The sequence below is a fragment of the Suncus etruscus genome, chromosome X (assembly GCF_024139225.1).
Source record: "Suncus etruscus isolate mSunEtr1 chromosome X, mSunEtr1.pri.cur, whole genome shotgun sequence".
NCBI classification, from domain to species: Eukaryota; Metazoa; Chordata; class Mammalia; order Eulipotyphla; family Soricidae; genus Suncus; species Suncus etruscus.
Genome location: NC_064868.1, coordinates 46,321,128 through 46,348,893, shown reverse-complemented (window position 1 = coordinate 46,348,893; position 27,766 = coordinate 46,321,128). Strand labels below are relative to the sequence as shown.

The window sequence follows — 27,766 nt, the reverse complement described above, 5'->3', positions numbered from 1 at the left end:
ATGATTCTGAGGTGAAAGGGCAGGTAAACAGCTCGCAGACAGTCAGGCTTGTGAAAATATTAGCTTTATTCGGTGGACAAGACTGAAGTCCAAAGACTCAGCATAAGTTCCAGCCAAAAGCCTCTCGCCTTCCACAGACCCTTGTTTTTATCCCCCAGAATCAGGTACCACCCAATGGTGGGATCAGATACTACCCAATGATGGAAGCAAAATCAGGTACTACCCTAGGGTGGGGACAGAATGCCTGGTCACACCCTAGGGTAGGGCACAATCACCAATCAGGGTAGGATCAGTAACATAATAATCCCCTAAAATATTTGCATACACAACAGAAGAAGAAGCAGAAGAAGAAGAAAGAAGAAGGAGGAGAGGAGGAGGAGAAGGAGGAGGAGGAGAGGAACAGAAAGGAGAAGTGGAAGAAAAAGGAGAAAGAAGGAGGAGGAGAAGTAGGAGTAGGAGGAGAGAAAGGGGAAGAGGAAGAAGAGGAAGAAGAAGAAAGAAGGAGGAGGAGAAAAAGGAGGAGGAGGAGAGGAAGAGAAAGGAGAAGAGGAAGAGGAAGAAGAAAGAAGAGGAAGAAGATGAAAAAGAAAGAAGACGAAGAAGATGAAGACGAAGAAGAAAGAAGAAACGAAGAAAGAAGGAAGAAGAAGAAACGAAGAAGAAGAAGAAGAAGAAGAAGAAGAAGAAAAGAAGAAACAAAGAATAAGAAGAAAAGAAAAAGAAAAGAAGAAAAAGAAGGAGAAGGAGAAGGAAACACCATTTTTAAGAAGTTACTATTCTGTTTTTTTCCTCGTTTTGTTTTACCTTTTTCTTGATTCTCCCCTTTCTTCTAAATGGATATTTATAACACCTAGTTTTTCTTTTTTTTGTTTGCTTTTTCTTTCTTTCTTCTTTCTTTCTTTCTTTCTTTCTTTCTTTCTTTCTTTCTTTCTTTCTTTCTTTCTTTCTTTCTTTCTTTCTTTCTTTCTTTCTTTTCTTTCTTTCTTTCTTTTCTTTCTTTCTTTCTTTCTTTCTTTCTTTCTTTCTTTTCTTTCTTTCTTTCTTTTCTTTCTTTCTTTCTTTCTTTTTTCTTCCCTTTCTTCTTCCATATCTTTTCTTATATCTCCAATAGAACAACATTACTTGAATTACCTTAATCAGCCTTATAATTTGAGTGGGGAAATGGATGGTACCAAGACCAGACAGTTCATTTGGTGGCAATAAAAAGAAATAATAAAAAAATAATAATAAAATAATAAAAAAATCATGTCTGATCAGACATGAATACCAAATCCAAAGTCAATGACAACAGAATCAATACTCAATCTACAAGAAGGTGTACAAGGGGGGGAACAGTTGTACTAGCACAGAGGTGGCTAACAAGTTCCATACAAAGAGCCAAAATTTTAAACTGTGCGTGTCAGAGAGCCGCACCATGCAGTGACCTGTCAAAACAGACAAACACTTACACAAAAGCATCTAATTTTAACAATAATATATTAAACACATATTGCATTTTTCCATTTTTAGTGAGGTTAAAAATCCTGCAGTGATGGTGAGGGTGTGCTGCGTCCTCCATACTAAGAACTAACAGCAAGATGTGACACAACATGTGACACGCCCCCCCCCCCCCGTTGGCCCGTGCAGTTGTTTCCGAGGGATGGGAGACAGGATGATGCAGCCTGGGGGCGGGACTAGCCCTCGGAGATCTCTCCTCAGAGATCCCTCCTCAGAAGCAGCAGAACAAAATTCAAACTTGACAGAGACACAGTATACAAAATCATGATAAGAGGCAAAGAGCCTCATTCATTTTGGCCGGGAGCCACGTGTTTGCCACCCCTGGGATAAAGTCTTGCAATATCTTCCCACACTGCCTGCAGAGTGAGAACACAGGGACCTTTGGCTTGGAATGCGTTTGGAAATGTGAACCCCGACTTGGATATAGATTCAGGTGCTCCACTCGACTGGTGTGGCCCCTCCAAGGAAACCACTGCCCTCTCCCACAGCCCTTGGGCAAGACTAGAGTCTGCCAGACCCCAGCAGAAGAGGCAACTCCAAGACCAAGCTGTGCGAGGAACCTAAGGAGGCTGCCCTGCCATGGCACGCAAACATCTGACACTGAGCCAAGCAGATCTTGAGCTGCCTTTATTGACATGGGGTGTTGGGAAACGGGTGTCAGGGAAGGTTGTGTCAGGGAAAGGGGTGTTAGGGAAAGGGGGTCAGGAAACGACTGGGCGCCCCTAGTCGTCCATGCTTTCCTCCGAGTTGTAGGAGTCTTCTTCCTCCTCCTCCCGGCGCCACTTCCCGGCCACTCTCTCCCTGCGCAGGGAGATCTTCTTAGCCGCCTTCTTGTATTTCTTCACATCCTTATGGTATTTTTTTCGCAGCTGAGCAGCCAAGTTTGCGAACCGCTGGTATTCCTTCTTGGAGAGCCCGCACCAGATGGCTCCTAGGCGGCGGGACTCTTGCACCAGGGACAGGTTGGGGTGGTCTGCCCTGAGCTGGGGGCGGTACTCCTGGCAAAATAGTAGAAAGGCCGACATGGGTCTCTTCGGAGCTTTTGGGTGCATCCTGCCTTCCATTGAAGGGTCGTAGCTCCTCATCTCGGGGCGAAGCTGGCATAGGAGTTTATCTTCCTCTTAGGACGCAGGTTGGACCGTCGGCTTCGCAGTTGTCCCTGGCACCAAGGCTGAGCTTGGCGCCTGCCCGGGGACCCTTTTCTGACAGCCATGATCCTGTGTGACCTGTCGCGTGTTGAGGGCATTGCTGGGACTGACCTGCGGCCTGCGGTGGCTGCCCTGATGGCCGTCGTCGCCCCACAATGTGCCTTTGTGACATCTCTGGGTGCGTGTCAGAGCCTGGGGCTCAGCCGGTTGCCATGGTTCCCGCTGAAACTTTCCCCAGCAAATATGTCATGTCAAAGGGATATAGAACGCATACTGAGAGATTTGGGGAAGATGGTGTTTAGTGGTGGCTTGACTCTATCAAGTGCTCTTCTAATAAAATTTCATACTAGACTATGAAATAGAAGAACATTGTGGCTGGCGAGGTGGCGCTAAAGGTAAGCGCTAGCCAAGGAAGGACCGCGGTTTGATCCTCCTGCGTCCCATATGGTCCCTCAAGCCAGGGGCAATTTCTGAGCACTTAGCCAGGAGTAACCCATGAGCATCAAACGAGTGTGACCAGAAAAACAAACAAAAAAAAAGTAGAACATTATAACTCGTGTTTTTTTTTTTTACAATGAAGTCAAGTTTTACAATCTTCAGTATAAGTACCACTCTACTAAATTGTTTTATATTTCCTTTTTGCCCACATTCTTCCCTCCTTTTTGGTTGTGATGTCCAGATGAGGGGGAGACACACATCTTTGGTTGTGACCGTTACATTTTTTTTTCAAATTGTTCTAGTTAACCCTCACCCAAATGGATAGAGTATTTTTTTTATTTGGCTGTGGGACTCGCCAAGAGTCTGGCTCCCTTAGTTGCGATTCTTCTCTATGTTTTCGACAGTAGTTGTATTCTATATTTGTTGGTGTTCAAAAATGATCTAGCTGTGGTACTTTCTGGAGATTACTGTAGTACTCACATTCATGCTCTGTGGGGAGTCACATTCCCAAACCCAGTGCTGAATATATTTGCTTAGCTTTCTGAGTATTTTTCCACAGGATGCTCATGCAAAATAGGGATCTCAGAAATCAGAGCTGTCGGGCAGATATAATTGATTGTACAGTGGGTAGGCCACTTGTCTTGCAATAGGCTAGCCTGAGTTCAATCCCCTATAATTTATATAATTTCCTGAGCAACAGGAAAAATGATTTCTGAGAACAGAGCCAGGAGAAAGTCCTAAATACACCAAGGTGTATCTCCCAACCAGCAAAGACAAAGAATTAAGTATATCAAACATGATACTACATAAACCAAACACAAGCAAATTCTGCTTTAAAATCACCTTCTTATTTTATCCCTTAATCCAACAGTTAAACTTCTTGCTGAGTCTCGAAGGCCCATCAAAATTTCCATTATCTTAGATGTTGATGAGGTTCATAGTTACTTTCACTTTGTTCAACATGTTTTTAAATAATATCTCTAATAGAATCACTGATCACTGTAAGGTAGCTATAAAGTTGCTCATGATTGATTTTCAGTCGTACAATGTTTCAATACCTACTCCTTCACCAATACACATTGTGGACCTGGCTCACAACTCTATTGTGTTTGGTTATGATTACCATACTATTTTATATCCCAAATTGAGTGTGAACCTTCTATGCTCATTTCTCTACCTTTGTCTCATTTCACTTCAACTTAATATTCTCCATATCCACATATAAGCACATTCCATGGCTTCATTTTTCCTTTCAGCTATGTAGTATTCCATATTGTAGGTGTACCACCATTTCTGTATAAATTCATCTGTTCTCAAGCATTTGAGTAGTTTCCAGATTCTGGCCATTGTAAACAGTGCTGCAATGTACAGAGGAATACAATAGGAGTGCACAAACCTTTTCACATTGTGTTCTTTGGTCCCTGGGGTATATCCCAGATATAGTATTGATGGTTCATATGGAAGCTCAATTTTTAGGTTTTTGAAGAATATCAATGTTTTCCAAAAAGGCTGGATCAACTCACAGTCCTACTAGCAGTGAATGAGAATTCCTTTTCCTTGCATTCACAACAGAACCCACTAGTCTTGTTCTTTTTGATGTAAATATCTCATTGTCATTTTAATTTGCATCTCCCTGAAGACTATAATATTGATCATTCTTCATGTGCCTTTTGACCATATGTATTCCTTCTTTGAGAAAGCTTTTGTTCATGTATTCTCCCCATTTTTGTTGAATTGGATGTTTTTCTGATAATGTTTAAGCTGTTTTATATTAACTTCATATTAGAGGAGTGTACACTAAATATGTTCTTTCAATTTATGGGTGGTCTTTTGTATCCTGCTCATTGTTTACTTTAAGTTTTAGAAACTTAATAATTTATTGTAGTCCCACTTGTTTATATTTGTTTCTACTTGCTTGGTCAATGGTGTTTTATCCTTGCTTGGTCAATGGTGTTTTATCCTTGAAGATGCCATTAGTTGTAGTGTCATGGAGAGTTCTTCCTTATCATTTCAATTATTATATTAAAGTCTTTAAGCCATTTTATTTGACCTTTGTGCAGTGTGTGAGCAAGAGGTCTGACTTATTTTTTCTTTTACATAGTTGTTCAAATTTCCTAACACACTTATTAATTTTTGCTCCTATATAAAAACTAACTTACATATAGTTGCAGATCTGTCTCAGGATATTCAGCTATATTAATCTGATCTGAAAGTGTTTTTATTCCAATACCATACTGTTTTAATTATTAAAACTTGCAGTAAATTTTGAAGTTGGAAAAAGAGATGCCTCCCATATTTTCCCTCAAAGAATATTTTATATATTCAGTGATGGGCAATTGTGTCATACAAACTTCAGAAGCATTTGAATTATTTCTTTAAAAATTATCATGGGTATCTATATAGAAACAGCACCAAATCTGTCCAATGCTTTGGGGAATATTACCACTTTAATGGTGATAATTCTCCCAATACATGAAGGTAAAAATTTTCCATTTCCTTGTGCCACCTTTTATTTCTTGAAGTAGTGTTTTGTAGTTTTTTACATATATGTCTTTCACCTCTTCAGTTGATTCCAATGTACTTAATATTTTGAGACATGATTATAAATGGGGTAGTTTTTGTAATATCACTTCTACTTCATTATTTGTAAAAGCCACAGACTTTTTAGAATTTGTTTTGTAGCCTGCCAATTTTGTATAAAATGTATTATTTCTAGAAGCTTTTGGTAGAGTCTTCAGGTGGTGGAAAATGTGCACTGATGAAGGGGTCGGTTTAGGAACATTGATTAACTGAAAACTCAACACTAACGACTTTGCAACTGTGTATCTAAATTTAATTCAAGTAAAAACATTTTAAATAACGTTGCCTGTATTCTTTCATGGATTTGATCCTTGAGAGCTTCCATGTTTGACAGTCTCATGGCTAAGGAAATAGTGCATGTTTATTTTGAATACACTTTAACTCATGTTGTATTAAACTAATTTTGATAATTTAAACACTTATTAAATATGCCTGTTTTAATGCATTTCATTCATTTCCTTAAGAGGATTTATAGTAAAATTAATTTGGAGGATTTAAAATACAAATAATCCATTGTCTTTAATAATTATTTTTTCCTAAATGTATAATAAGAAAAAAGATATTTTATTTAATGTGATGTAGCTTACAATAAGAAACAATGTTTTCTACTTATTGTGTATGTCATTATGTTTCTTTTCAAGTGGAAAAATCTGGATTAGCATCATCTGCCTTAAAAAACTATAATAAACATTAAATAATTTTCGTTAGTAAGTTATTTTTTCTTTTTTGTATAATTAGATACAGTGATGAGGATTATTACACAAAGAAAATGAACTTATAACTCAAAAAGAAAAAGAGATGTTCCCACAATTAGTATTCTTGAACTTCTGAGACTTAAGTCTTATGGTCTAGTGAGATATTAAAACCAAATACTTTAATTTCAGTTTTACTTTGGTACCTCTAGCCTTGAAGGGACATGTAAGACTCTGTTGATACCATGCAATGTAGGTGATAGTAAGCTGGAGGGTAGATAAAGGCTATGGGACTGGTCCAGAGAGCAGTTTCCTCTCTCCTATAGTATTAGGAAAAGGTAGGGATTATTTGGAACCTAGCATGTCCTTTTTTACTCCAGTTTCCCTGCTCACAATTTAAAGCACTGTAACATGTTTCTTGCCACTAATGTTTATTCTATATATACCTGCTTACTTGCACTTGCCTTAAAGCAAGTGTTTCTCAAATAAGAGATTACTAGATTGCAGCCTTTCTGTTTGCAAAATGGAAAGAGCTGTGCTCATTGGGCTTTATATTGGAAAAAGTTAATAGTTAACTATGGCTGAAGAACAGATATTGCCAAAGTTTAGTACCTTAAAACAGCAATGATCCTTTATTCACCTTCACAGGTTTTTTAGGTCAGAAAAATCATAAATGGCAGGGTTGTAAATGGCTGTATTTGGGGTTTTCTTGTGGAGTTGTATTCAGATATCAGCTGCAGGTATAGCAATTTCCACATAGCTGGACTATTAACTCGTATGCCACCTCACTTCTGTGATTTGTGACTTGTTTTGTGGTTTGTTAGATAAGGCGAGGAAGGATACCGAAAGGTTCTCATTATTTGAAAGTGACTTATTTGGGCACCACTCTGGAAGTGAATATTATAGGATTTGACTATCATAAGCCTGCAAATGGAAATTTCCCAAAATTTGACACTGTGTTGGTTGGGACTCATTAGACAACCTACAAATTTCATCACTATTCTACCTTTAAAAGTAGCAGACCACGAGTTTGTGAGTTTTACCTTGATGTACACAGTGAAAGTACATAGTTCCCCAAGATTTGTATAGCTGTTTGGCTTCTTTGTAATTTTAGCAGGAGATTATGAGTTTGGTAGAAAAACTGTTACGTTTCAAAAGTCTTACAAAAAGATCTAGACAGCTACTTGTTACCTAGATGATGATGATGATGATGATGATGATGATGATGATGATGATATTAAAGGTGCTGACAGCAGTGATGATAAAACCATGATGGTTATGGATTTTGTTACTAAGACATGGGTAAATGTCTTGCCTTAATTTTATTCTAGTGTACTGGAGTTCTGCTAAGAGCAAAGAATTTAAAACGACTTGGTTTGCATTCTTCTTGTGGCCCTTAGGGACAGTGTGACCTTGAACAAATGATTTAATCTCTTTGACCTTCTATTTTTTTTCATCTGTAAATGTGGCTCCAGACAACCTCGATCCAACAATACTCTTAAGATTAAGTGAAATGACATATGGTAAAGACCTTATCAAATGGCACATTACTGTACAAGTATCAGCCTCTTAGTTATATATGTCTAGGTGGCTTAAACAAAAGATGTTTATGATCATAGTTTTGGAAGATAGAAAGTCCAGGATCAAGGTATCAGTATACTCAATTCTTGGATTAAAGTCTCCGTCTTGGTTTATAGACAGCAACCATTTCGTTTTGTCCTAACTTTGATAGTTTTATTAGTAAATAACAAAATCTGGGGTAAGCAATTGGGAGTTCCTTTAATAGTACTACTAATAATTACTTTATGCTTTGATTAAATGGTATTATTTCTATAATCACGTCCTAAATGCATGATCGAGTTATATGGTGCACTATTTTATATAAATTTAATTATAAGGTGATCCCTGGGTCCATCTAGGGGAATCATACAGAACTGAGCTCTCCAAAGTCTGTCAGAAAGTAGGGGTGGATCTGTGCACCGTTCCTTGACCCCTGCCTACTTTTGCGCCAGTAGACTATTTTTGAGGGTCACATCTAAAGCTGCTTGGTGATCCCTGGGTCCATCTGGGAGAAGCACAGAGAGCTGAGATCTGGAGTCTGAATGAAGGTAGGGATGGATCTGCCCAGCGTTCCTTGATGCCTGCCTGTTTTGAAACCAGCAGACCATTATTCAGGGCCACACCTGAAGCTGCTGTGATGTCCCAAGGTCCATTTGGGAGAAATAAAGAAAGCTGAGCTCTCCAGAGACTGACTGAGGTAAGGGTGGATCTGTCCACGGTTCCCTGAACCCTGCGTACCCTGATGACAGCTGACTGTTTTTGAGGGCCACACCTGAAGTTGCTTTGTGATCCCTGGGCCCAACTGAGAGAAGCACAAAGAGCAAGCTCTTTGGAGTCTCACTGAAGGTAGGGGTACATCCATCCACATTCTCTTGACCCCTGCCTGCTTTGGCACCAGCAGACTGTTTCTGAGGGCCACACTTGAAGCTACTTTGTGATCCCTGGGTCCATCTGGGTGAAGCAGAGAGAGCTGAGCTCTCCGGAATCTGATGGAAGGTAGGGGTGGATCTGTGCACCGTTCCTTGACCCCTGCCTACTTTTGCGCCAGCAGACTATTTTTGAGGTCCACATCTAAAGCTGCTTGGTGATCCCTGGGTCCATCTGGGAGAAGCACAGAGAGCTGAGATCCAGAGTCTGAATGATGGTAGGGATGGATCTGCCCAGCATTCTTTGATACCTGACTGCTTTTGAATCAGCAGACTGTTATTCAGGTCCACACCTGAAGCTGCTGTGATATCCCAAGGTCCATCTGGGAGAAGTACAGAGAGCTCAGCTCTCCTGGGTCCATATGAGAGAAGCACAGAGAGCTGAGATTTGGAGACTGAACGAATCTAGGGGTGGATCTCTCCAGCGTTCCTTGACGCCTGCCTACTTTGGAGCCAGCAGACATATTCAGGGCCAAACCTGAATCTGCTTAGTGATCCCTGTATCCATCTTGAAGCACAAAGAGCTAAGCTCTCCGGTGTCTGACTGAAGGTAGGGGTGGATCTATCCACGGTTCTCTGAGCCCTGCCTGCTCTGGCAACAGCAGACTGTCTTTGAGGGCCATACGTGAAGCTGCTTTGTGCTTCCTAGGTCCATCTGGGAGTAACATAGAGAGGTGAGCTCTCCAGAGACTGACAGAAGTTAGGGGTGTGGTGTACCCTAAGACCCACCCATATCTGGGAGGGGTCTTGGGAACCGGATAATAGGTGTAACTACCTGCAAGACCTCCCATTTCTGGGAGGGGTCTGGAAAAGGATAGATAAACCTCTGAGCCAGGGGATTCGGGCCCTTTGGCCGTTTCTCTCTTGGCCCGGCTTGGCTTCCTGGCTTTTGGATCTTTGGGCCGCATGGAGCCCAAAGGGAAGATGGCTAACAGGAGATAAGATGCAGGGCTAGCAAAATATAGCTGAATGCTTAAAAGGTTGACATAGGCCACACACCTGTGGTGGCTAGGGCATAAATAAAGATGATTCTTCCTGAAGCCTGCGTGTGAGTGAGTCTTGATTACGCCGACTACCTGGGCCTGGAACTTGCCAGCTGGATGGGGGATGAAGCCACGTGGCTGGGGCCTAAGCACAAAGGCCTCCATCCACCGCCATCCAGCCCCATCGTTAATTATTTTATGCTACAAGGGGTGGATCTGTCCACGGTTCCCTGATCCCTGCCTACCCTGACGCCAGCAGACTGTTTTTGAGGGCCACACCTGAAGTTGCTTTGTGCTTCCTAGGTCCATCTGGGAGAAGCACAGAGAGCTGAGCACTCCGGAGACTGACAGAAGGTATGGGTGGATCTCTCCACGGTTCCCTGATCCCTGCCTACCCTGATGCCTGCAGAATGTTTTTGAGGGCGATACCTGAAGTTGTTTTCTGATCCCTGGTACCAACTGGGAGTAGTGAGCTCTCTAGTGTCTGACGAAGGTAGGAGTGCATCTGTCCACAACTTCTTGACCCCTGCCTGCTTTGACGCCAGCAGACTTTTTGAGTGCCACAACCGAAGCTGCTTTGTGCTTCTGAGCTATCTGGAGACTGAAGGAAATTAGTGGTGGATCTGTCCACGGTTCCCTGATCCCTGCCTACCCTGACACCAGCAGACTGTTTTTGAGGGCCACACCTGAAGCTGCTTTGTGGTCACTGGTCCATCTGGGAGTAGCACAGGAAGCTGAGCTGTCCGAAGTCTGAATGAAGGTAGGCATGGATCTGTCCACCGATTCCTCCCCTGCCCGTTTTAGTGCAAGCAGACTGTTTTTGAGGGCCACACCTGAAGCTGGCTTGAGATGCCTGGGTCCATCTGGGGGAACACAGGGAGCGGAGCTATCTGGAGTCTGACTGAAGGTAGGGTTCGATCTGTCCACCTTTCCTTGCCCCTTCCTGCTTTATTTCAGTGACTCTTTTTGACGGCCACACCTGAAGCTGCTTTGTGATACCTGGATCCATCTGGGAGAAGCATGGAGAGTTGAGCTCTCCAGAGTCTGATTGAAGGTAGGGGTGGATCTATCCAAATTTCCATGAACCCTGCCTGCTTTGGCGCCAGCAGACTGCCTTTAAGGGCCCAATCTGAAGCTGCTTTGTGATCCCAAGATCCATCTGGGAGAAGCACAGTCTCCTCCCCGGAGACTGACTGAGGTTAGGGTGGATCTGTCCACCGTTCCCTGAACCCTGCCTACCCTGATGAGAGTTGACTGTTTTTGAGGGCCACACCTGAAATTGCTTTGTTAACCCTGGGTCCATCTGTGTGAAGCACAGAGAGATGAGCTCTCTGGTGTCTGACTGAAGGTGGGTGTATCTGTCCACCGTTCCTTGATCTTCCTGCTTTGGCACCAGTGACTGTTTTTGAGGGTCAAACCTGAACCTGCTTTGTGATTGATGGGTCCATCTGGGAGAAGCACAGAGAGCTGAGCTCTCCGGTGTGTGACTGAATGTAGGGGTCTATCTGTCCACAGTTCCTTGACCCCTGCCTTATTTACTGGCAGCAGACTGTTTTTGAGGGCCACTCATGAAGCTGTTTTTTGATCCCTAGGTCATTTGTGGAGAAATGCAGAGAGCTGTGCTGTCCGAAATCTGACTGAAGGTAGGGGTGGATCTGTCCACCGTTTCTTGACTCCTTTCTGATTTATCGCCAGCAGTCCCATTTTGAGGGCCACACCTGAAGCTACTTTGTGATTCTCTGGGTCCATCTGGGAGAAGCACATCGAACTGTGTTCTCCGGAGTCTTAATGAATATAGGGGTGGATCTGTCCACCGTTCCTTGAACACTGCTTGCTTTGGCGCCAGCAGCCTGTTTTTGAAGGCCACACCTAAATCTGCTTAGTGACTCCTGGGTCCATCTGCGAGAAGCAAAGAGAGCTGAGCTCTCCAGAGTCTGACTGAAGGTAGGGGTGGATCTGTCCACCATTCTTGACCCCTGCCTGCTTTGTCACCAGCATACTCTTTTTGAAGGCCACAACTGAAGCTGGTTTGTGATCCCTAGGTCTGTCTGGGAGAAGCACAGAGAGCTGAGCTCTCCGGAGTCTGACTGAAGGTTGGGGTGGATCTGTCCTCCGTTCCTTGACTCCTGCCTGTGTTGGCACTAGCAGACGGTTTTTGAGGGCCACACTTGAAGTTGCTTTGTGATCCCTGGGTCCATCTGGGTGAAGCAGAGAGAGCTGAGCTCTCCAGAATTTGATGGAAGGTAGGGGTGGATCTGTGCAATGTTCTTGACCCCTGTCTACTTTTGCGCCAGCAGACTCTTTTTGAGGACTATATCTAAAGCTGCTTGGTGATCACTGGGTCCATCTGGGAGAAGCACAGAGAGCTGAGATCCGGAGTCTGAATGAAGGTAGGGATGGATCTGCCCAGCGTTCCTTGATGCCTGCCTGTTTTGGAGTCAGCAGAGTGTTATTCAAAGCCACACCTGAATCTGCTTAATGATCCCTGTATCCATCTTGAAGCACAAAGAGCTGAGCTCTCCGGTGTCTGACTTAAGGTAGGGGTGGATCTATCCACAGTTCCCTGATGCCTGCCTAATCTGGGAACAACAGACTGTCTTTGAGGGCCACACCTGAAGCTGCTTTGTGCTTCCTAGGTCCATCTGGAAGTAGCACAGAGAGGTGAGTTCTCCAGAGACTGACAGAAGTTAGGGGTGGATCTGTCCACGGTTCCCTGATCCCTGCCTACCCTGATGCCAGCAGACTGCTTTTGAGGGCCACACCTGAAGTTGCTTTGTTATCCCTGGGTCCAACTGGGAAAAGCACAAAGAATGAGCTCTCTGTAGTCTGACTGAAGGTAGGGGTGCCTCCATCCACAGCTTCTTGACTCCTGGCTGCTTTGGCCCCAGAAGACTCTTTTTGAGTGCCACACCTGCAGCTGCTTTTTGATCCCTAGCTCCATCTGGGAGAAACACAGAGAGCTGAGCTTCCGGAGACTGACTGAGGTAGGGGTGAATCTGTCCAAGGTTCCCTGATCCCTACCTACCCTGACGGCAGCAGACTGTTTTTGAGGGCCACACCTGAAGTTGCTTTGTGATCCTTGGGTCCAACTGGGAGAAGCACAAAAAGTGAGCTCTCTGTAGTCTGACTGAAGTTAGGAGTGCATCCATCCACAGTTTCTTCACCCCTGCCTGCTTTGGCGCCAGAAGACTGTTCTTGAGCGCCTAACCTGAAGCTGCTGTGTGATCCCTGGGTCCATCTGGGAGAAGCACAGAGAGCTGAGCTCTCCAGAGTCTGACTGAAGGTAGGGGTGGATCTATCCATGGTTCCCTGACCCCTGCCTGCTCTGGCAACAAAAGAATATTTATAAGGGCCACACCTGAAGCTGCTTTGTGCTTCCTAGGTCCATCTGGAAGAAGCACAGAGAGCTGAGCACTCCGGAGACTGACAGAAGGTATGGGTGGATCTCTCCACGGTTCCCTGGTCCCTGCCTACTCTGATGCCAGCAGACTGTTTTTGAGGGCCATACCTGAAGTTGTTTTGTGATCCCTTGGTCCAACTGGGAGTAGGGAGCTCTCTGGCGTCCGACCAAAAGTAGGGGTGCATCCGTCCATAATTTCTTGACCCATGCCTGCTTTGCCGCCAGCAGACTGTCTTTGAGTGCCACACCTGAAGCATCTTTGAGCATCCTAGGTCCATCTGGGAGTAGCACAGAGGACTGAGCTCTCCGGAGACTGAAGGAAGTTAGTGGTGGATCTGTCCACGGTTCCCTGATCCCTGCCTACCCTGACACCAGCAGACTGTTTAGGCGGGCCACACCTGAAGCTGCTTTGTGGTCCCTGGTCCATCTGGGAGAAGCACAGGGAGCTGAGCTGTCCGAAGTCTGAATGAAGGTAGGCATGGATCTGTCCATCGTTTCTTCTCCCCTGCCAGCTTTAGTGCAAGCAGATTGTTTTTGAGGGCCACACCTGAAGCTGGTTTGAGATGCCTGGCTTTATCTAGGGGAAGCACAGGGAACGGAGCTATCTGGAGTCTGACTGAAGGTAGGGTTCGATCTGTCCACCTTTCCTTGCCCCTTCCTGCTTTATTTCAGTGACTCTTTTTGACGGCCACACCTGAAGCTGCTTTGTGATACCTGGATCCATCTGGGAGAAGCATGGAGAGCTGAGCACTCCAGAGTCTGATTGAAGGTAGGGGTGGATCTATCCAAATTTCCATGAACCCTGCCTGCTTTGGCACCAGCAGACTGCCTTTTAGGGCCCAATCTGAAGCTGCTTTGTGATCCCAAGATCCATCTGGGAGAAGCACAGTCTCCTCCCCGGAGACTGACTGAGGTTAGGGTGGATCTGTCCACCGTTCCCTGAACCCTGCCTACCCTGATGAGAGTTGACTGTTTTTGAGGGCCACACCTGAAGTTGCTTTGTTAACCCTGGGTCCATCTGTGAGAAGCACAGAGAGATGAACTCTCTGGTGTCTGACTGAAGGTGGGTGAATCTGTCCACCGATCCTTGACCTTCCTGCTTTGGCACCAGTGACTGTTTTTCAGGTTCAGACCTGAACCTCCTTTGTGATTGCTGGGTCCATCTGGGAGAAGCACAGAGAGCTGAGCTCTCCGGTGTGTGACTGAATGTAGGGGTCCATCCGTTCACAGTTCCTTGACCCCTGCCTTATGTGCTGGCAGCAGACTGTTTTTGAGGGCCACTCATGAAGCTGTTTTTTGATCCCTAGGTCATTTGTGGAGAAATGCAGAGAGCTGTGCTGTCCGAAATCTGACTGAAGGTAGGGGTGGATCTGTCCACCCTTTCTTGACTCCTTTCTGCTTTATCACCAGCAGTCCCTTTTTGAGGGCCACACCTGAAGCTACTTTGTGATTCTCTGGGTCCATCTGGGAGAAGCACATCGAGCTGTGTTCTCCGGAGTCTTAATGAATGTAGGGGTGGATCTGTCCACCGTTCCTTGAACACTGCTTGCTTTGGCGCCAGCAGCCTGTTTTTGAAGGCCACACCTAAATCTGCTTAGTGACTCCTGGGTCCACCTGCGAGAAGCAAAGAGAGCTGAGCTCTCCAGAGTCTGACTGAAGGTAGGGTGGTTCTGTCCACCGTTCCTTAACCCCTGCCTGCTTTGCTGCCAGCAGAGTGTTTTTGAGGGACACACTTGAAACTGCTTTTTGATCCCTGGGTGCATCTTGGAAAAGCACAGAGAGCTGAGCTCTCCAGAGTCTAACTGAAGGTATGGGTGGATCTATCCACAATTCCTTGACCCCCACATGCTTTGTTGCAAGCAGACTGTTTTTTTTTTTTTTCAGGGACATCCCTGAAGCTGCTTTTTGATCCATGGTTCTGTCTTAGAGAATCACAGAGAGCTTAGCTCTCCGAAGTCTGACTGAATGGTGGGGTGGATCAGTGAACCGTTCCTTGACCCTGCCAGCATTGGCACCAGCAGACCGTTTTTGAGGGCCACACCTGAGGCTGCTTTGTGATCCCTGATTAATTTTCAGAGAAAAACAGAGCTGAGCTCTCTGGATTCTGACTGAAGGTATGGGTGGATCTATCCACATTTCCTTTACCCCTGCCTGCTTTGCTGCAAGCAGACTGTTTTTGAGGGACACACTTGAAGCTGCTTTGTGATCCCTGGGTCCATCTTGGAGAAGCACAAGAGCTGAGTTCTCCGAAGTCTGACTGAAGGGAGGGTTGGATCAGTCCACCGTTCCTTTACCCCTGCCAGCATTGGCGCCAGCAGACTGTTTTCTGAGGGCCACACCTGAGGTTGCTTTGTGATCCCTGATTATTTTTCAGAGAAGCAAATAGAGCTGAGCTCTCTGGAGTCTGACTTAAGGTATGGGTGGATCTATCCACATTTCTTTTATCCCTGCCTTCTTCGGTGCCAGCAGACTTTTTTTTGAGGGACACACATGAAGCTGCTTTGTATTCCTTGGGTTCATCTCGGAGAAGCACAGAGAGTTGAGCCCTCTGGAGTCTGACTGAAGTTCGAGGTGGATCTGTCCACTGTTCCTTGACCTTTGCCTGTTTTTCACCAGGAGACTGTTTTGATGGCCATATCTTAAGCGGCTTTTTGATCCCTGGGTCCATCTGGGAGAAGCAGAGATATCTGAGCTCTACAGAGTCTGACTAAAGTTTGGGGTTAATCTATTCCACCATTCCTTGACTTCTGCCTGCTTTCGTACCAACAGACTGTTTTTGAGTGCCACACCTGAACCTGCTTTGTGACCCCTGGTCCATCTGTGCAAAGCACAAAGAGGTGAGCTCTACAAAGTCTCAACAAATGCAGAAGTATATCTGTCCACTATTCTCTGACCCATGCTAAGGTATGGAGAATGCCTCAAGGATGGGGCCTACCCAAACTTGATACTTGGCAGTAGCTGGCCTCCAATATCTGGAAAGAATCCAGAAGCCAGATATCTGCCCGCCCTCCTCTCCAAGCCCCTCTCTGAGATTTGGGAAAGGGGGGATGACTTAGGACCCCGATACAGTGCACCTGGCTCCCACTTCAGGCACCCTAGACCAGCACCCTGCGAAGGGTTTGAGGCCAGGGGAGTAGAGGGCAATGGCTAGGGCCTGGCAAGCCTCCCAGCCCTTCAAGCTACGGAGAAGGCCTCCAGCATGAGGCCTCCACAAACCCCATACCTGGCAAGAGCTCACGTACAAAATCAGGGAGGGAACCAGAAGCCAGATATCTGCACTCTTCCCCAAGCCCCTCCTCAAGCATATGGTGGAGGGACTCCTGAAGACACTTATAAAGTCCACAGGCACCCAATTCAGTCCCCCTAGGCAGGCACCCAGGGAATGCCTGGAACTCAGGGGAAAAAGAGGGGTACATCTGGGGGCCTGCCAAACCTCCGAGCACCCTCCATGCTAGGGAGAAGGCCTTCCAGCATGGGGCCTCTCCAAATCGCAAACCTCGCAAAAGCTGGCTTCCAGAAGCGGGGTGGGATCTGAAAGCCCGAGATCTGCCTGTCATCTTCCCAAGCCCCTCCCAAATAGTAGGGAGAGGGATTTGAAGGCGGAGGACCGCTATAGAGTCCACCTTGCACCCATTTTGGGCCCCTTAGGCCGGCACACAGGGATGGCCAGGAGGCCAGGGGAGAAAGAGTGGGACGACTGTGGGCCTGCCATTCCTCCCAGTACCCCACAAGCTAGGGAGAAGGCCTCCCATTGGGGCATCCCTAAACCCCATACATGGGAAGAGCTGGCCTCCAGAATCAGGGAAGGATCAGCAAGCCAAATATCTGCCCACCCTCCACCTGACGTCTCTCCCCTAGTTTAGGGAAGGGGGGGAAGCTTGTGGACCCATATAGAGTATACCTGGCACCTTCAGTGGGTCCCCTATTCCTGCACCCAAGGAAGGCCTGGAGGCCAGGGAAGAAAGAGCGAGATGGCTAGTGGCCTGCCAAGTCTCCCAGCATCCCCCAATTTGGGAGGAGTTTCCAGAATGGGGCCACCAGAAACTGCATACCTGGCACAGGCTGGACTCCAGAATGATGAAGGCATCTGAAAGTCATATATCAGGACACTATCCTCCCAAAACTCCTCCCACAGAGTAGGGGGTGGAAGTCTGAGGACCCCTATAGAGTCCACCTGGAACCCACATCAGGCCCCCTAGGCCGGCACCCAGGGAAGGCCTTAAGCCAGGGTGAAAGAGGGGTACATCTGGGGTCCTGCCAAGCCTCCCAGCACCCCCAAGTTAGGTAAAAGGCCTCCAGCATGTTGCCTCCCCAAACCCTCTATTGGCAAGAGATGGCCTCCAGAATCAGGGAAGGATATGAAAGCCAGATATCTGCCTGCCCTCAACCTCAATTCTTCCCCAAGAGTAGGAAGAAAGGGAAGCCTGAGGACCCCTATAGATTCCACCTGACACTCATGTCGGGCCACCTAGGCTGGAACCCAGGGAAGGCCTTAAGCCAGGGTGAAAGAGTGGTACATCTGAGGTCCTGCCAAGCCTCCCTGAACCCCCATAGCATTGGAGAAGACCTCCAGTATGTGGGCTCCCCAAACCCTATACCTTCCAAGAGCTGGCCTCCAGAATCAGAGTGGGATCTGGAAGCCAGATATCTACCGACCCTCCTTGCCAAGCTCCTCACTCAGAAAAGGGAGGGAAGCCTGAGGACCCCTAAAGAGTCCACCTGGTACCCACTTTGGGCCCCCTATGCTGGCACCCAGGGAAGGCCTGGAGGCCAGGCAAAAAAGAGGGGGATGGGTGGGGCCTCCCAAGCCTCCCAGAACCTCCCAATGTAGGGATTTGTCTTCAGCATCAGGCCTCCCTAAACAACATAATGTCAAGAGCCGGCCTCCAGAACCAGGGAAGGATCTGGGAGCCAGACATCTGCTCACCCCCTTCCTTAAACCCCTCCCCCAGAGTATGGAGAGGGGGGAATCCTGCGGACCTATATAGAGTACACCTGGCAACCACTTCGGTCCCCCTATAGCAACAACTTGGGAAACCCTAAAGGACAGAGGAGAAAAAGAGGGACAGCAGGGGGCATGCCAAGCATCCCAACACACCCCAACCTGTGTAGAAAGCCTCCAGCATGGGTCCTCCACAAACCCCTTACCTGGCAAGAGCTGGTCTCCAGAATGAGGATGGGATCCAGAAACCATACATCAGCCTGCCTTCCTCCCCAAATTCCTCCCCCTGATTAGGGGTTGGAAGCCTGTGAACCCCTATAGAGTCCACCTAGCCCCCATTTCAGGCCTCCTAGGCAGGCTCCTGAGGATGGCCTGGAAGCTAGGGGAGAAATTGTGGGACGGCTGGGAACCTTCCAAGATTCACAGCACCCCCTAAGCAAGGGAGAATGCCTCCAGCATATGCCCTCCCCAAAACCTATACCTGAATAGACATTGCCTACAGAATCAGGGAGGGACCAGGAAGCCAGATATCTGCCCGACCTCGTCTCCAAGCCCCTCTCTGAGATTTGGAAAGGGGGGATGACTTAGGACCCCGATACGGTGCACCTGGCTCCCACTTCGGGCCTCCTAGACAGCACCCTGCGAAGGGTTTGAGGCCAGGGGAGTAGAGGGCAACGGCTAGGGCCTGGCAAGCCTCCCAGCCCCTTCAAGCTAGGGAGAAGGCCTCCACAAGGGGCCTCCACAAACCTTATATCTGGATAAAGCTGTCCTACACAATAAGGGAAGGAACCAGAAGCCAAATATCTGCCCACCGTCTTCCCCAAGCCCCTCCTCAAGCATATGGAAGGGGGAAGCATGAGGACCCCTATAGGGTCCACTGACACCCACTTCAGTCCCCCTAGGCCAGCACCCGGGGAAGGCCTGGAACCCAGACGAGAAAGAGGGTGATGGCAATAGCCATGCCAAGTCTCCCAAACCCGCCCCCCCCCCGAGAAAGGGATAAGGCCTCAGTAACTGGCCACTCCAAACCCCATACCTGGCAAGACCTCGCCTCCGGAACCAGGGTGGGATCTGGAAGCCAGATATCTGCCCGCCCTGCTCCCGAAGATCCCTTGCCAGAGTGGGGAGGTGGGAAGCCTGAGTACCCCTATAGACTCCACCTGGCACCCATGTCAGGCCTACTAGCCTAGCACCCAGTGAAGATCAGAGGCCAGGGAAGAAACGGGGATGGCTAAGGTCTTGCAACTCCTCCTAGCACCCCAAGTTAGGGAGAGGGCCTCCAAAGGGGGCCTCCCCAAACCCCATACATGGCAATAAGTGGCGTCCAGAATCAGAGAAGAATCCACAAGCCAGATATCTGCCCGAACTACTCCCCAAACCCCTTTCTCAGATTTGGGAAATGGGGGGAAGTCTGAGGACCCCTATAGAGTACACCTGGCTCCAACTTCGGGCCCCCTAGTCCGGAACCCAGTGAAGGCCAGGAGGCCAGGGGAGTAGAGGGCGATGACTTGGGCCTGCCAAAACTCTCAGCACCCCCCAAGCTAGGAAGAATGCCTCTAGCATGGGGCCTCCACAAACCCCACACCTGGCAAGACCTCACGTACAGAATCAGAGAGGGAACCAGAAGCCAGATATCTGCCTGCCCTCTACCCCAAGCACCTCCTCAAGCCTATGGTGGAGGGAATCCTGAAGACACTTATAAAGTCCACAGGCACCCATTCAGTCCCCCTAGGCAGGCATCCAGGGAATGCCTGGCAGGCAGGGGAAAAAGAGGGGTACATCTGCGGCCTGCCAAACCTCCAAGCACGCTCTATGCTAGAGAGAAGGCCTCCAGCATGGGGCCTCTCCAAATCGCAAACCTCGCAAAAGCTGGCTTCCAGAATCGGGGTGGGATCTGTAAGCCCGAGATCTGCCTGTCATCTCCCCAAGCCCCTACCCCATAGTAGGGAGAGGGATTTGAAGGCGGAGGACCGCTATAGAGTCCACCTTGCACCCATTTTGGGACCCTTAGGTCGGCACACAGGGATGACCAGGAGGCCAGGGGAGAAAGAGTGGGACGACTGTGGGCCTGCCATTCCTCCCAGTACCCCACAAGCTAGGGAGAAGGCCTCCCATTGGGGCATCCCTAAACCCCATACATGGGAAGAGCTGGCCTCCAGAATCAGGGAAGGATCAGCAAGCCAAATATCTGCCCACCCTCCACCTGACGTCTCTCCCCTAGTTTAGGGAAGGGGGGGAAGCTTGTGGACCCATATGGAGTATACCTGGCACCTTCATTGGGTCCCCTATTCCTGCACCCAAGGTAGGCCTGGAGACCAGGGATGAAAGAGCGAGATGGCTAGTGGCCTGCCAAGTCTCCCAGTACCCCCCAGTTAGGGAGGAGGTTTCCAGAATGGGGCCACCAGAAACCGCATACCTGGCACAGGCTGGACTCCAGAATGATGAAGGCATCTGAAAGTTATATCAGGCCACTATCCTCCCAAAAGTCCTCCCACAGAGTAGGGGGTGGAAGTCTGAGGACCCCTATAGAGTCCACCTGGAACCCACATCAGGCCCCCTAGGCCGGCACCCAGGGAAGGCCTTAAGCCAGGGTGAAAGAGGGGTACATCTGGGGTCCTGCCAAGCCTCCCAGCACCCCCAAGTTAGGTAATAGGCCTCCAGCATGTTGCCTCCCCAAACCCTCTATTGGCAAGGGATGGCCTCCAGAATCAGGTAAGGATATGAAAGCCAGATATCTGCCTGCCCTCAACCTCAATTCTTCCCCAAGAGTAGGAAGAAAGGGAAGCCTGAGGACCCCTATAGATTCCACCTGACACTCATGTCGGGCCACCTAGGCTGGAACCCAGGGAAGGCCTTAAGCCAGGGTGAAAGAGGGGTACATATGACGTCCTGCCAAGCCTCCCCAGAACCCCCATAGCTTGGGAGAAGACCTCCACTATGTGGGCTCCCCAAACCCTATACCTTCCATGAGTTGGCCTCCAGACTCAGAGTGGGATCTGGAGCCAGATATCTACCGACCCTCCTTGCCAAGCTCCTCACTCAGAAAAGGGAGGGAAGCCTGAGGACCCCTATAGAGTCCACCTGGTACCCACTTCGGGCCCCCTATGCTGGCACCCAGGGAAGGCCTGGAGGCCAGGCACAAAAGAGGGGCATGGGTGGGGCCTCCCAAGCTTCCCAGAACCTCCCAATGTAGGGATTTGTCTTCAGCATCAGGCCTCCCTAAACAACATAATGTCAAGAGCCGGCCTCCAGAACCAGGGAAGGATCTGGGAGCCAGATATCTGCTCACCCCTTCCTCAAAACCCTCCCCCAGAGTAGGGAGAGGGGGGAATCCTGCGGACCTATATAGACTACAACTGGCAACCACTTCGGTCCCCCATAGCAACAACTTGGGAAAGCCTAAACGACAGGGGAAAAAAAGAGGGACGGCAGGGGGCATGCCAAGCATCCCAACACACCCCAACCTGTGTAGAAAGCCTCCAGCATGGGTCCTCCACAAACCCCTTACCTGGCAAGAGCTGGTCTCCAGAATGAGAATGGGATCGAGAAATCATACATCAGCCTGCCTTCCTCCCCAAATTCCTCCCCCTGATTAGGGGTTGGAAGCCTGTGAACCCCTATATAGTCCACCTGGCCCCCACTTCAGGCCCCCTAGGCAGGCTCCTGAGGATGACCTGGAAGCTAGGGGAGAAATTGTGGGATGGCTGGGAACCTTCCAAGATTCACAGCACCCCCTAAGCAAGGCCTCCCCAAAACCTATACCTGAATAGACATTGCCTCCAGAATCAGGGAGGGACCTGGAAGCCAGATATCTGCCCACCCTCCTCTCCAAGCCTCTCTCTGAGATTTGGGAAAGGGGGTATGACTTGTGACCCCAATACGGTGCACCGGGGTCCCACTTCTGGCCCCCTAGACCGGCACCCTGCGAAGGGTTTGAGGCCAGGGGAGTAGAGGGCAACGGCTAGGGCCTGGCAAGACTCCCAGCCCCTTCAAGCTAGGGAGAGGCCTCCACAAGGGGCCTCCAGAAACCTTATATCTGGAAAAAGCTGGCCTACAGAATAAGGGAGGAACCAGAAGTCAAATATCTGCCCACCGTCTTCCCCAAGCCCCTCCTCAAGCATATGGAAGGGTGAAGCATGAGGACCCATATAGGGTCCACGGACACCCACTTCAGTCCCCCTTGTCCAGCACCCGGGGAAGGCCTGGAACCCAGACGACAATGAGGGTGATGGCAGGAGGCATGCCAAGTCTCCCAACACTCCCCGGAGCAAGGGATAAGGCCTCAGTAAGTGGCCACTCCAAACCCCATACCTGGCAAGACCTCGCCTCCGGAATCAGGTTGGATCTGGAAGCCAGATATCTGCATGCCCTGCTCCCGAAGATCCCCCGCCAGAGTGGGGAGGTGGGAAACCTGAGTATCTCTATAGACTCCACCTGGCACCCATGTCAGGCCTACTAACCTAGCACCCAGTGAAGGTCAGAAGCCAGGGAAGAAACAGGGATGGCTAGGGACTTGTAACTCCTCCTAGCACCACTAAGTTAGGGAGAAGGCCTCCAAAGGGGGCCTCCCCAAACCCCATACATGGCAATAACTGGCGTCCAAAATCAGAGAAGAATCCACAAGCCAGATATCTGACCGAACTTCTCCCCAAGCCCCTCTCCCAGATTTGTAAATGGGTGAAGTCTGAGGACCCTATAGTGTACACCTGGCTCCAACTTCGCGCCCCCTAGTCCTGAACCCAGTGAAGGCCAAGAGACCAGGGGAGTAGAGCCCGATGGCTTGGGCCTGCCAAACCTCCTAGCACCCCCCAAGCTAGGAAGAAGGCCTCCAGCATGGGGACTCCACAAACCCCATACCTGGCAAGAGCTCACGTATAGAATCAGAGAGGGAATCAGAAGCCAGATATCTGCCTGCCCTCTTCCCCAAGCCCCTCCTCAAGCATATGGTGGAGGGACTCCTGAAGACACTTATAAAGTCCACAGGCACCCACTTCAGTCCCCCTAGGCAGGCACCCAGGGAATGCCTGGAAGGCAGGGGAAAAAGCGGGGTACATCTGGGGGCCTGCCATACCTCCGAGCACCCTCCATGCTAGGGAGAAGGCCTCCAGCATGGGGCCTCTCCAAATCGCAAACCTCGCAAAAGCTGGCTTCCAGAAGTGGGGTGGGATCTGTAAGCCCGAGATCTGCCTGTCATCTCCCCAAGCCCCTCCCCCATAGTAGGGAGAGGGATTTGAAGCCGGAGGACCGCTATAGAGTCCACCTTGCACCCATTTTGGGCCCCTTAGGCCGGCACACAGGGATGGCCAGGAGGCCAGGGGAGAAAGAGTGGGACGGCTGTGGGCCTGCCATTCCTCCCAGTACCCCACAAGCTAGGGAGAAGGCCTCCCAAATGGGGCATCCCTAAACCCCATACATGGGAAGAGCTGGCCCCCAGAATCAGGGAAGGATCAGCAAGCCAAATATCTGCCCACCCTCCACCTGACGTCTCTCCCCTAGTTTAGGGAAGGGGGGGAAGCTTGTGGACCCATATGGAGTATACCTGGCACCTTCTATGGGTCCCCTATTCCAGCACTCATGGAAGGCCTGGAGACCAGGGATGAAAGAGCGAGATGGCTAGTGGCCTGCCAAGTCTCCCAGCACCCCCCAGTTAGGGAGGATGTTTCCAGAATGGGGCCACCAGAAACCGCATACCTGGCACAGGCTGGACTCCAGAATGATGAAGGCATCTCAAAGTCATATATCAGGCCACTATCTTCCCAAATCTCCTCCCCCAGTGTAGGGGGTGGAAGTCTGAGGACCCCTATAGAGTCCACCTGGAACCCATATCAGACCCCCTAGGCAGGCACCCAGGGAAGGCCTTAAGCCAGGGTGAAAGAGGGGTACATCTGGGGTCCTGCCAAGCCTCCCAGCACCCCCAAGTTAGGTAAAAGGCCTCCAGTATGTTGCCTCCCCAAACCCTCTATTGGCAAGAGATGGCCTCCAGAATCAGGGAAGGATATGAAAGTCAGATATCTGCCTGCCCTCAACCTCAATTCTTCCCCAAGAGTAGGAAGGAAGGGAAGCCTGAGGACCCCTATAGTTTCCACCTGACACTCATGTCGGGCCACCTAGGCTGGAACCCAGGGAAGGCCTTAAGCCAGGGTGAAAGAGGGGTACATCTGAGGTCCTGTCAAGTCTCCCAGAACCCCCATAGCTTGGGAGAAGACCTCCAGTATGTGGCCTCCCCAAACCCTATATTTCCAAGAGCTGGCCTCCAGAATCCGGTTGGGATTGGAAGCCAGATATCTACGGACCCTCCTTGCCAAGCTCCTCACTCAGAAAAGAGAGGGAAGCCTGAGGACCCCTATAGAGTCCACCTGGTACCCACTTCGGGCCCCCTATGCTGGCACCCAGGGAAGGCCTGGAGGCCAGGCACAAAAGAGGGGCATGGGTGGGGCCTCCCAAGCCTCCCAGAACCTCCCAATGTAGGGAGTTGTCGTCCAGCATCAGGCCTCCCTAAACAACATAATGTTAAGAGCCGGCCTCCAAAACCAGGGAAGGATCTGGGAGCCAGATATCTGCTCACCCCCTTCCTTAAACCCCTCCCCCAGAGTATGGAGAGGGGGGAATCCTGCGGACCTATATAGAGTACACCTGGCAACCACTTCGGTCCCCCTATAGCAACAACTTGGGAAAGCCTAAAGGACAGGGGAGAAAAAGAGGGACGGCAGTGGGCATGCCAAGCATCCCAACACCCCCCAACCTGTGTAGAAAGTCTCCAGCATGGGTCCTCCACAAACCCCTTACCTGGCAAGAGCTGGTCTCCAGAATGAGGATGGGATCCAGAAACCATACATCAGCCTGCCTTCCTCCCCAAATTCCTCCCCCTGATTAGGGGTTGGAAGCCTGTGAACCCCTATAGAGTCCACCTGGCCCCCACTTCAGGCCCCCTAGGCAGGCTCCTGAGGATGGCCTGGAAGCTAGGGGAGAAATAGTGGGATTGCTGGGGACCTTCCAAGATTCACAGCACCCCCTAAGCAAGGGAGAATGCCTCCATCATATGGCCTCCCCAAAACCTATACCTGAATAGACATTGCCTCCAGAATCAGGGAGGGACCTGGAAGCCAGATATCTGCCCGCCCTCCTCTCCAAGCCCCTCTCTGAGATTTGGGAAAGGGGGGATGACTTAGGACCTCGATCGGTGCACCTGGCTCCCACTTCGGGCCCCCTAGACCGGCACCCTGCGAAGGGTTTGAGGCCAGGGGAGTAGAGGGCAACGGCTAGGGCCTGGCAAGCCTCCCAGCCCCTTTAAGCTAGGGAAAAGGCCTCCACATGGGGCCTACACAAACTTTATACCTGGAAAAAGCTGGCCTACACAATAAGGGAGGGAACAAGAAGCCAAATATCTGCCCACCATCTTCCCCAAGCCCCTCCTCAAGCATATGGAAGGGGGAAGCATGAGGACCCATATAGGGTTCCACTGACACCCACTTCAGTCCCCCTAGGCCAGCACCCGGGGAAGGCCTGGAACCTAGATGAGAAAGAGGGCGATGGCAGGAGGCATGCAAAGTCACTCAACCCCCCCCCCCCGAGCAAGGGATAAGGCCTCAGTAAGTGGCCACTCCAAACCCCATACCTGTCAAGACCTCGCCTCCGGAATCAGGGTGGGATCTGGAAGCCAGATATCTGCCCGTCCTGCTCCCGAAGATTCCCCGCCAGAGTGTGGAGGTGGGAAGCCTGAGTACCCCTAAAGACTCCACCTGGCACCCATGTCAGGCCTACTAGCATAGCACCCAGCGAAGGTCAGAGGCCAGAGAAGAAACGGGGATGGCTAGGGAGTTGTAACACCTCCTAGCACCCCCAAGTTAGGGAGAAGGCCTCCAAAGGGGGCCTCCCCAAATCACATATATGGCAATAGCTGGCGTCCAGAATCAGAGAAGAATCCACAAACAAGATATCTGCCCGACCTTCTCCCCAAGCCCCTCTCCCAGATTTGGGAAATGGGGGGAAGTCTGAGGACCCCGATAGAGTACGCCTGGCTCCAACTTCGGGCCCCCTAGTCCGGAACCCAGTGAAGGCCAGGAGGCCAGGGGAGTAGAGGGCGATGGCTTGGGCCTGCCAAACCTCCCAGCACCCCCCAAGCTAGGGAGAAGGCCTCCAGCATGGGGACTCCACAAACCCCATACCTGGCAAGAGCTCACGTACAGAATCAGGGAGGGAACCAGAAGGCAGATATCTGCCTGCCCTCTTCCCCAAGCCCCTCCTCAAGCATATGGTGGAGGGAATCCTGAAGACACTTATAAAGTCCACAGACACCCACTTCAGTCCCATTAGGCAGGCACCCAGGGAATGCCTGGAAGGCAGGGGAAAAAGAGGGGTACATCTGGGGGCCTGCCAAACCTCCGAGCACCCTCCATGCTAGGGAGAAGGCCTCCAGCATGGGGCCTCTCCAAATCGCAAACCTCGAAAAAGCTGGCTTTCAGAATCGGGGTGGGATCTGTAAGCCCGAGATCTGCCTGTCATCTCCCCAAGCCCCTCCCCCATATTAGGGAGAGGGATTTGAAGCATGAGGACCACTATTGAGTCCACCTTGCACCCATTTTGGGCCCCTTAGGGCGGCACACAGGGATGGCCAGGAGGCCAGGGGAGAAAGAGTGGGACGGCTGTGGGCCTGCCATTCCTCCCAGTACCCCACAAGCTAGGGAGAAGGCCTCCCAACTGGGGCATCCCTAAACCCCATACATGGGAAAAGCTGGCCCCCAGAATCAGGGAATGATCAGGAAGACAAATACCTGCCCACCCTCCACCTGAAGTCTCTCCCCTGGTTTAGGGAAGGGGGTAAGCTTGTGGACCCATATAGAGTATACATGGCACCTTCATTGGGACCCCTATTCCTGCACCCAAGGAAGGCCTGGAGGCCAGGGAAGAAAGAGCGAGATGGCTAGTGGCCTGCCAAGTCTACCAGCACCCCCCAGTTAGGGAGGAGGTTTCCAGAATGGGGCCACAAGAAACCGCATACCTGGCACAGGCTGGACTCCAGAATGATGAAGGCATCTCAAAGTCATATATCAGGCCACTATCCTCCCAAAACTCCTCCCCCAGAGTACGGGGTGGAAGTCTGAGGACCCCTATAGAGTCCACCTGGAACCCACATCAGGCCCCCTAGGCCGGTACCCAGGGAAGGCCTTAAACCAGGGTGAAAGAGGGGTACATCTGGGGTCCTGCTAAGCCTCCCAGCACCCCCAAGTTAGGTAAAAGGCCTCCAGCATGTTGCCTCCCCAAACCCTCTATTGGCAAGAGATGGCCTCCAGAATCAGGTAAGGATATGAAAGCCAGATATCTGCCTGCCCTCAACCTCAATTCTTCCCCAAGAGTAGGAAGGAAGGAAGCCTGAGGACCCCTATAGATTCCACCTGACACTCATGTCGGGCCACCTAGGCTGGAACCCAGGGAAGGCCTTAAGCCAGGGTGAAAGAGGGGTACATCTGAGGTCCTGCCAAACCTCCAAGAACCCCCATAGCTTGGGAGAAGACATCCAGTATGTGGGCTCCCCAAACCCTATACCTTCCAAGAGCTGGCCTCCAGAATCAGAGTGGGATCTAGAAGCTAGATATCTGCCGA

At 49.9% G+C, this 27,766-nt stretch overlaps 2 protein-coding genes across 2 annotated transcripts in view; both read right to left on the bottom strand.

Annotated features, from left to right (window-relative positions):
* The window catches only part of MAOA (monoamine oxidase A), an 857,322-nt gene that overhangs the window by 139,498 nt on the left and 690,058 nt on the right, over positions 1 to 27,766 (bottom strand). The gene's annotated exons all lie outside the window — the stretch shown is intronic.
* Positions 2,220 to 2,582, bottom strand: LOC125998842 (high mobility group protein B3-like). The gene has a single exon (XM_049766898.1). It carries the CDS (start codon positions 2,580 to 2,582, stop codon positions 2,220 to 2,222), a length of 363 nt encoding a protein of 120 aa, XP_049622855.1.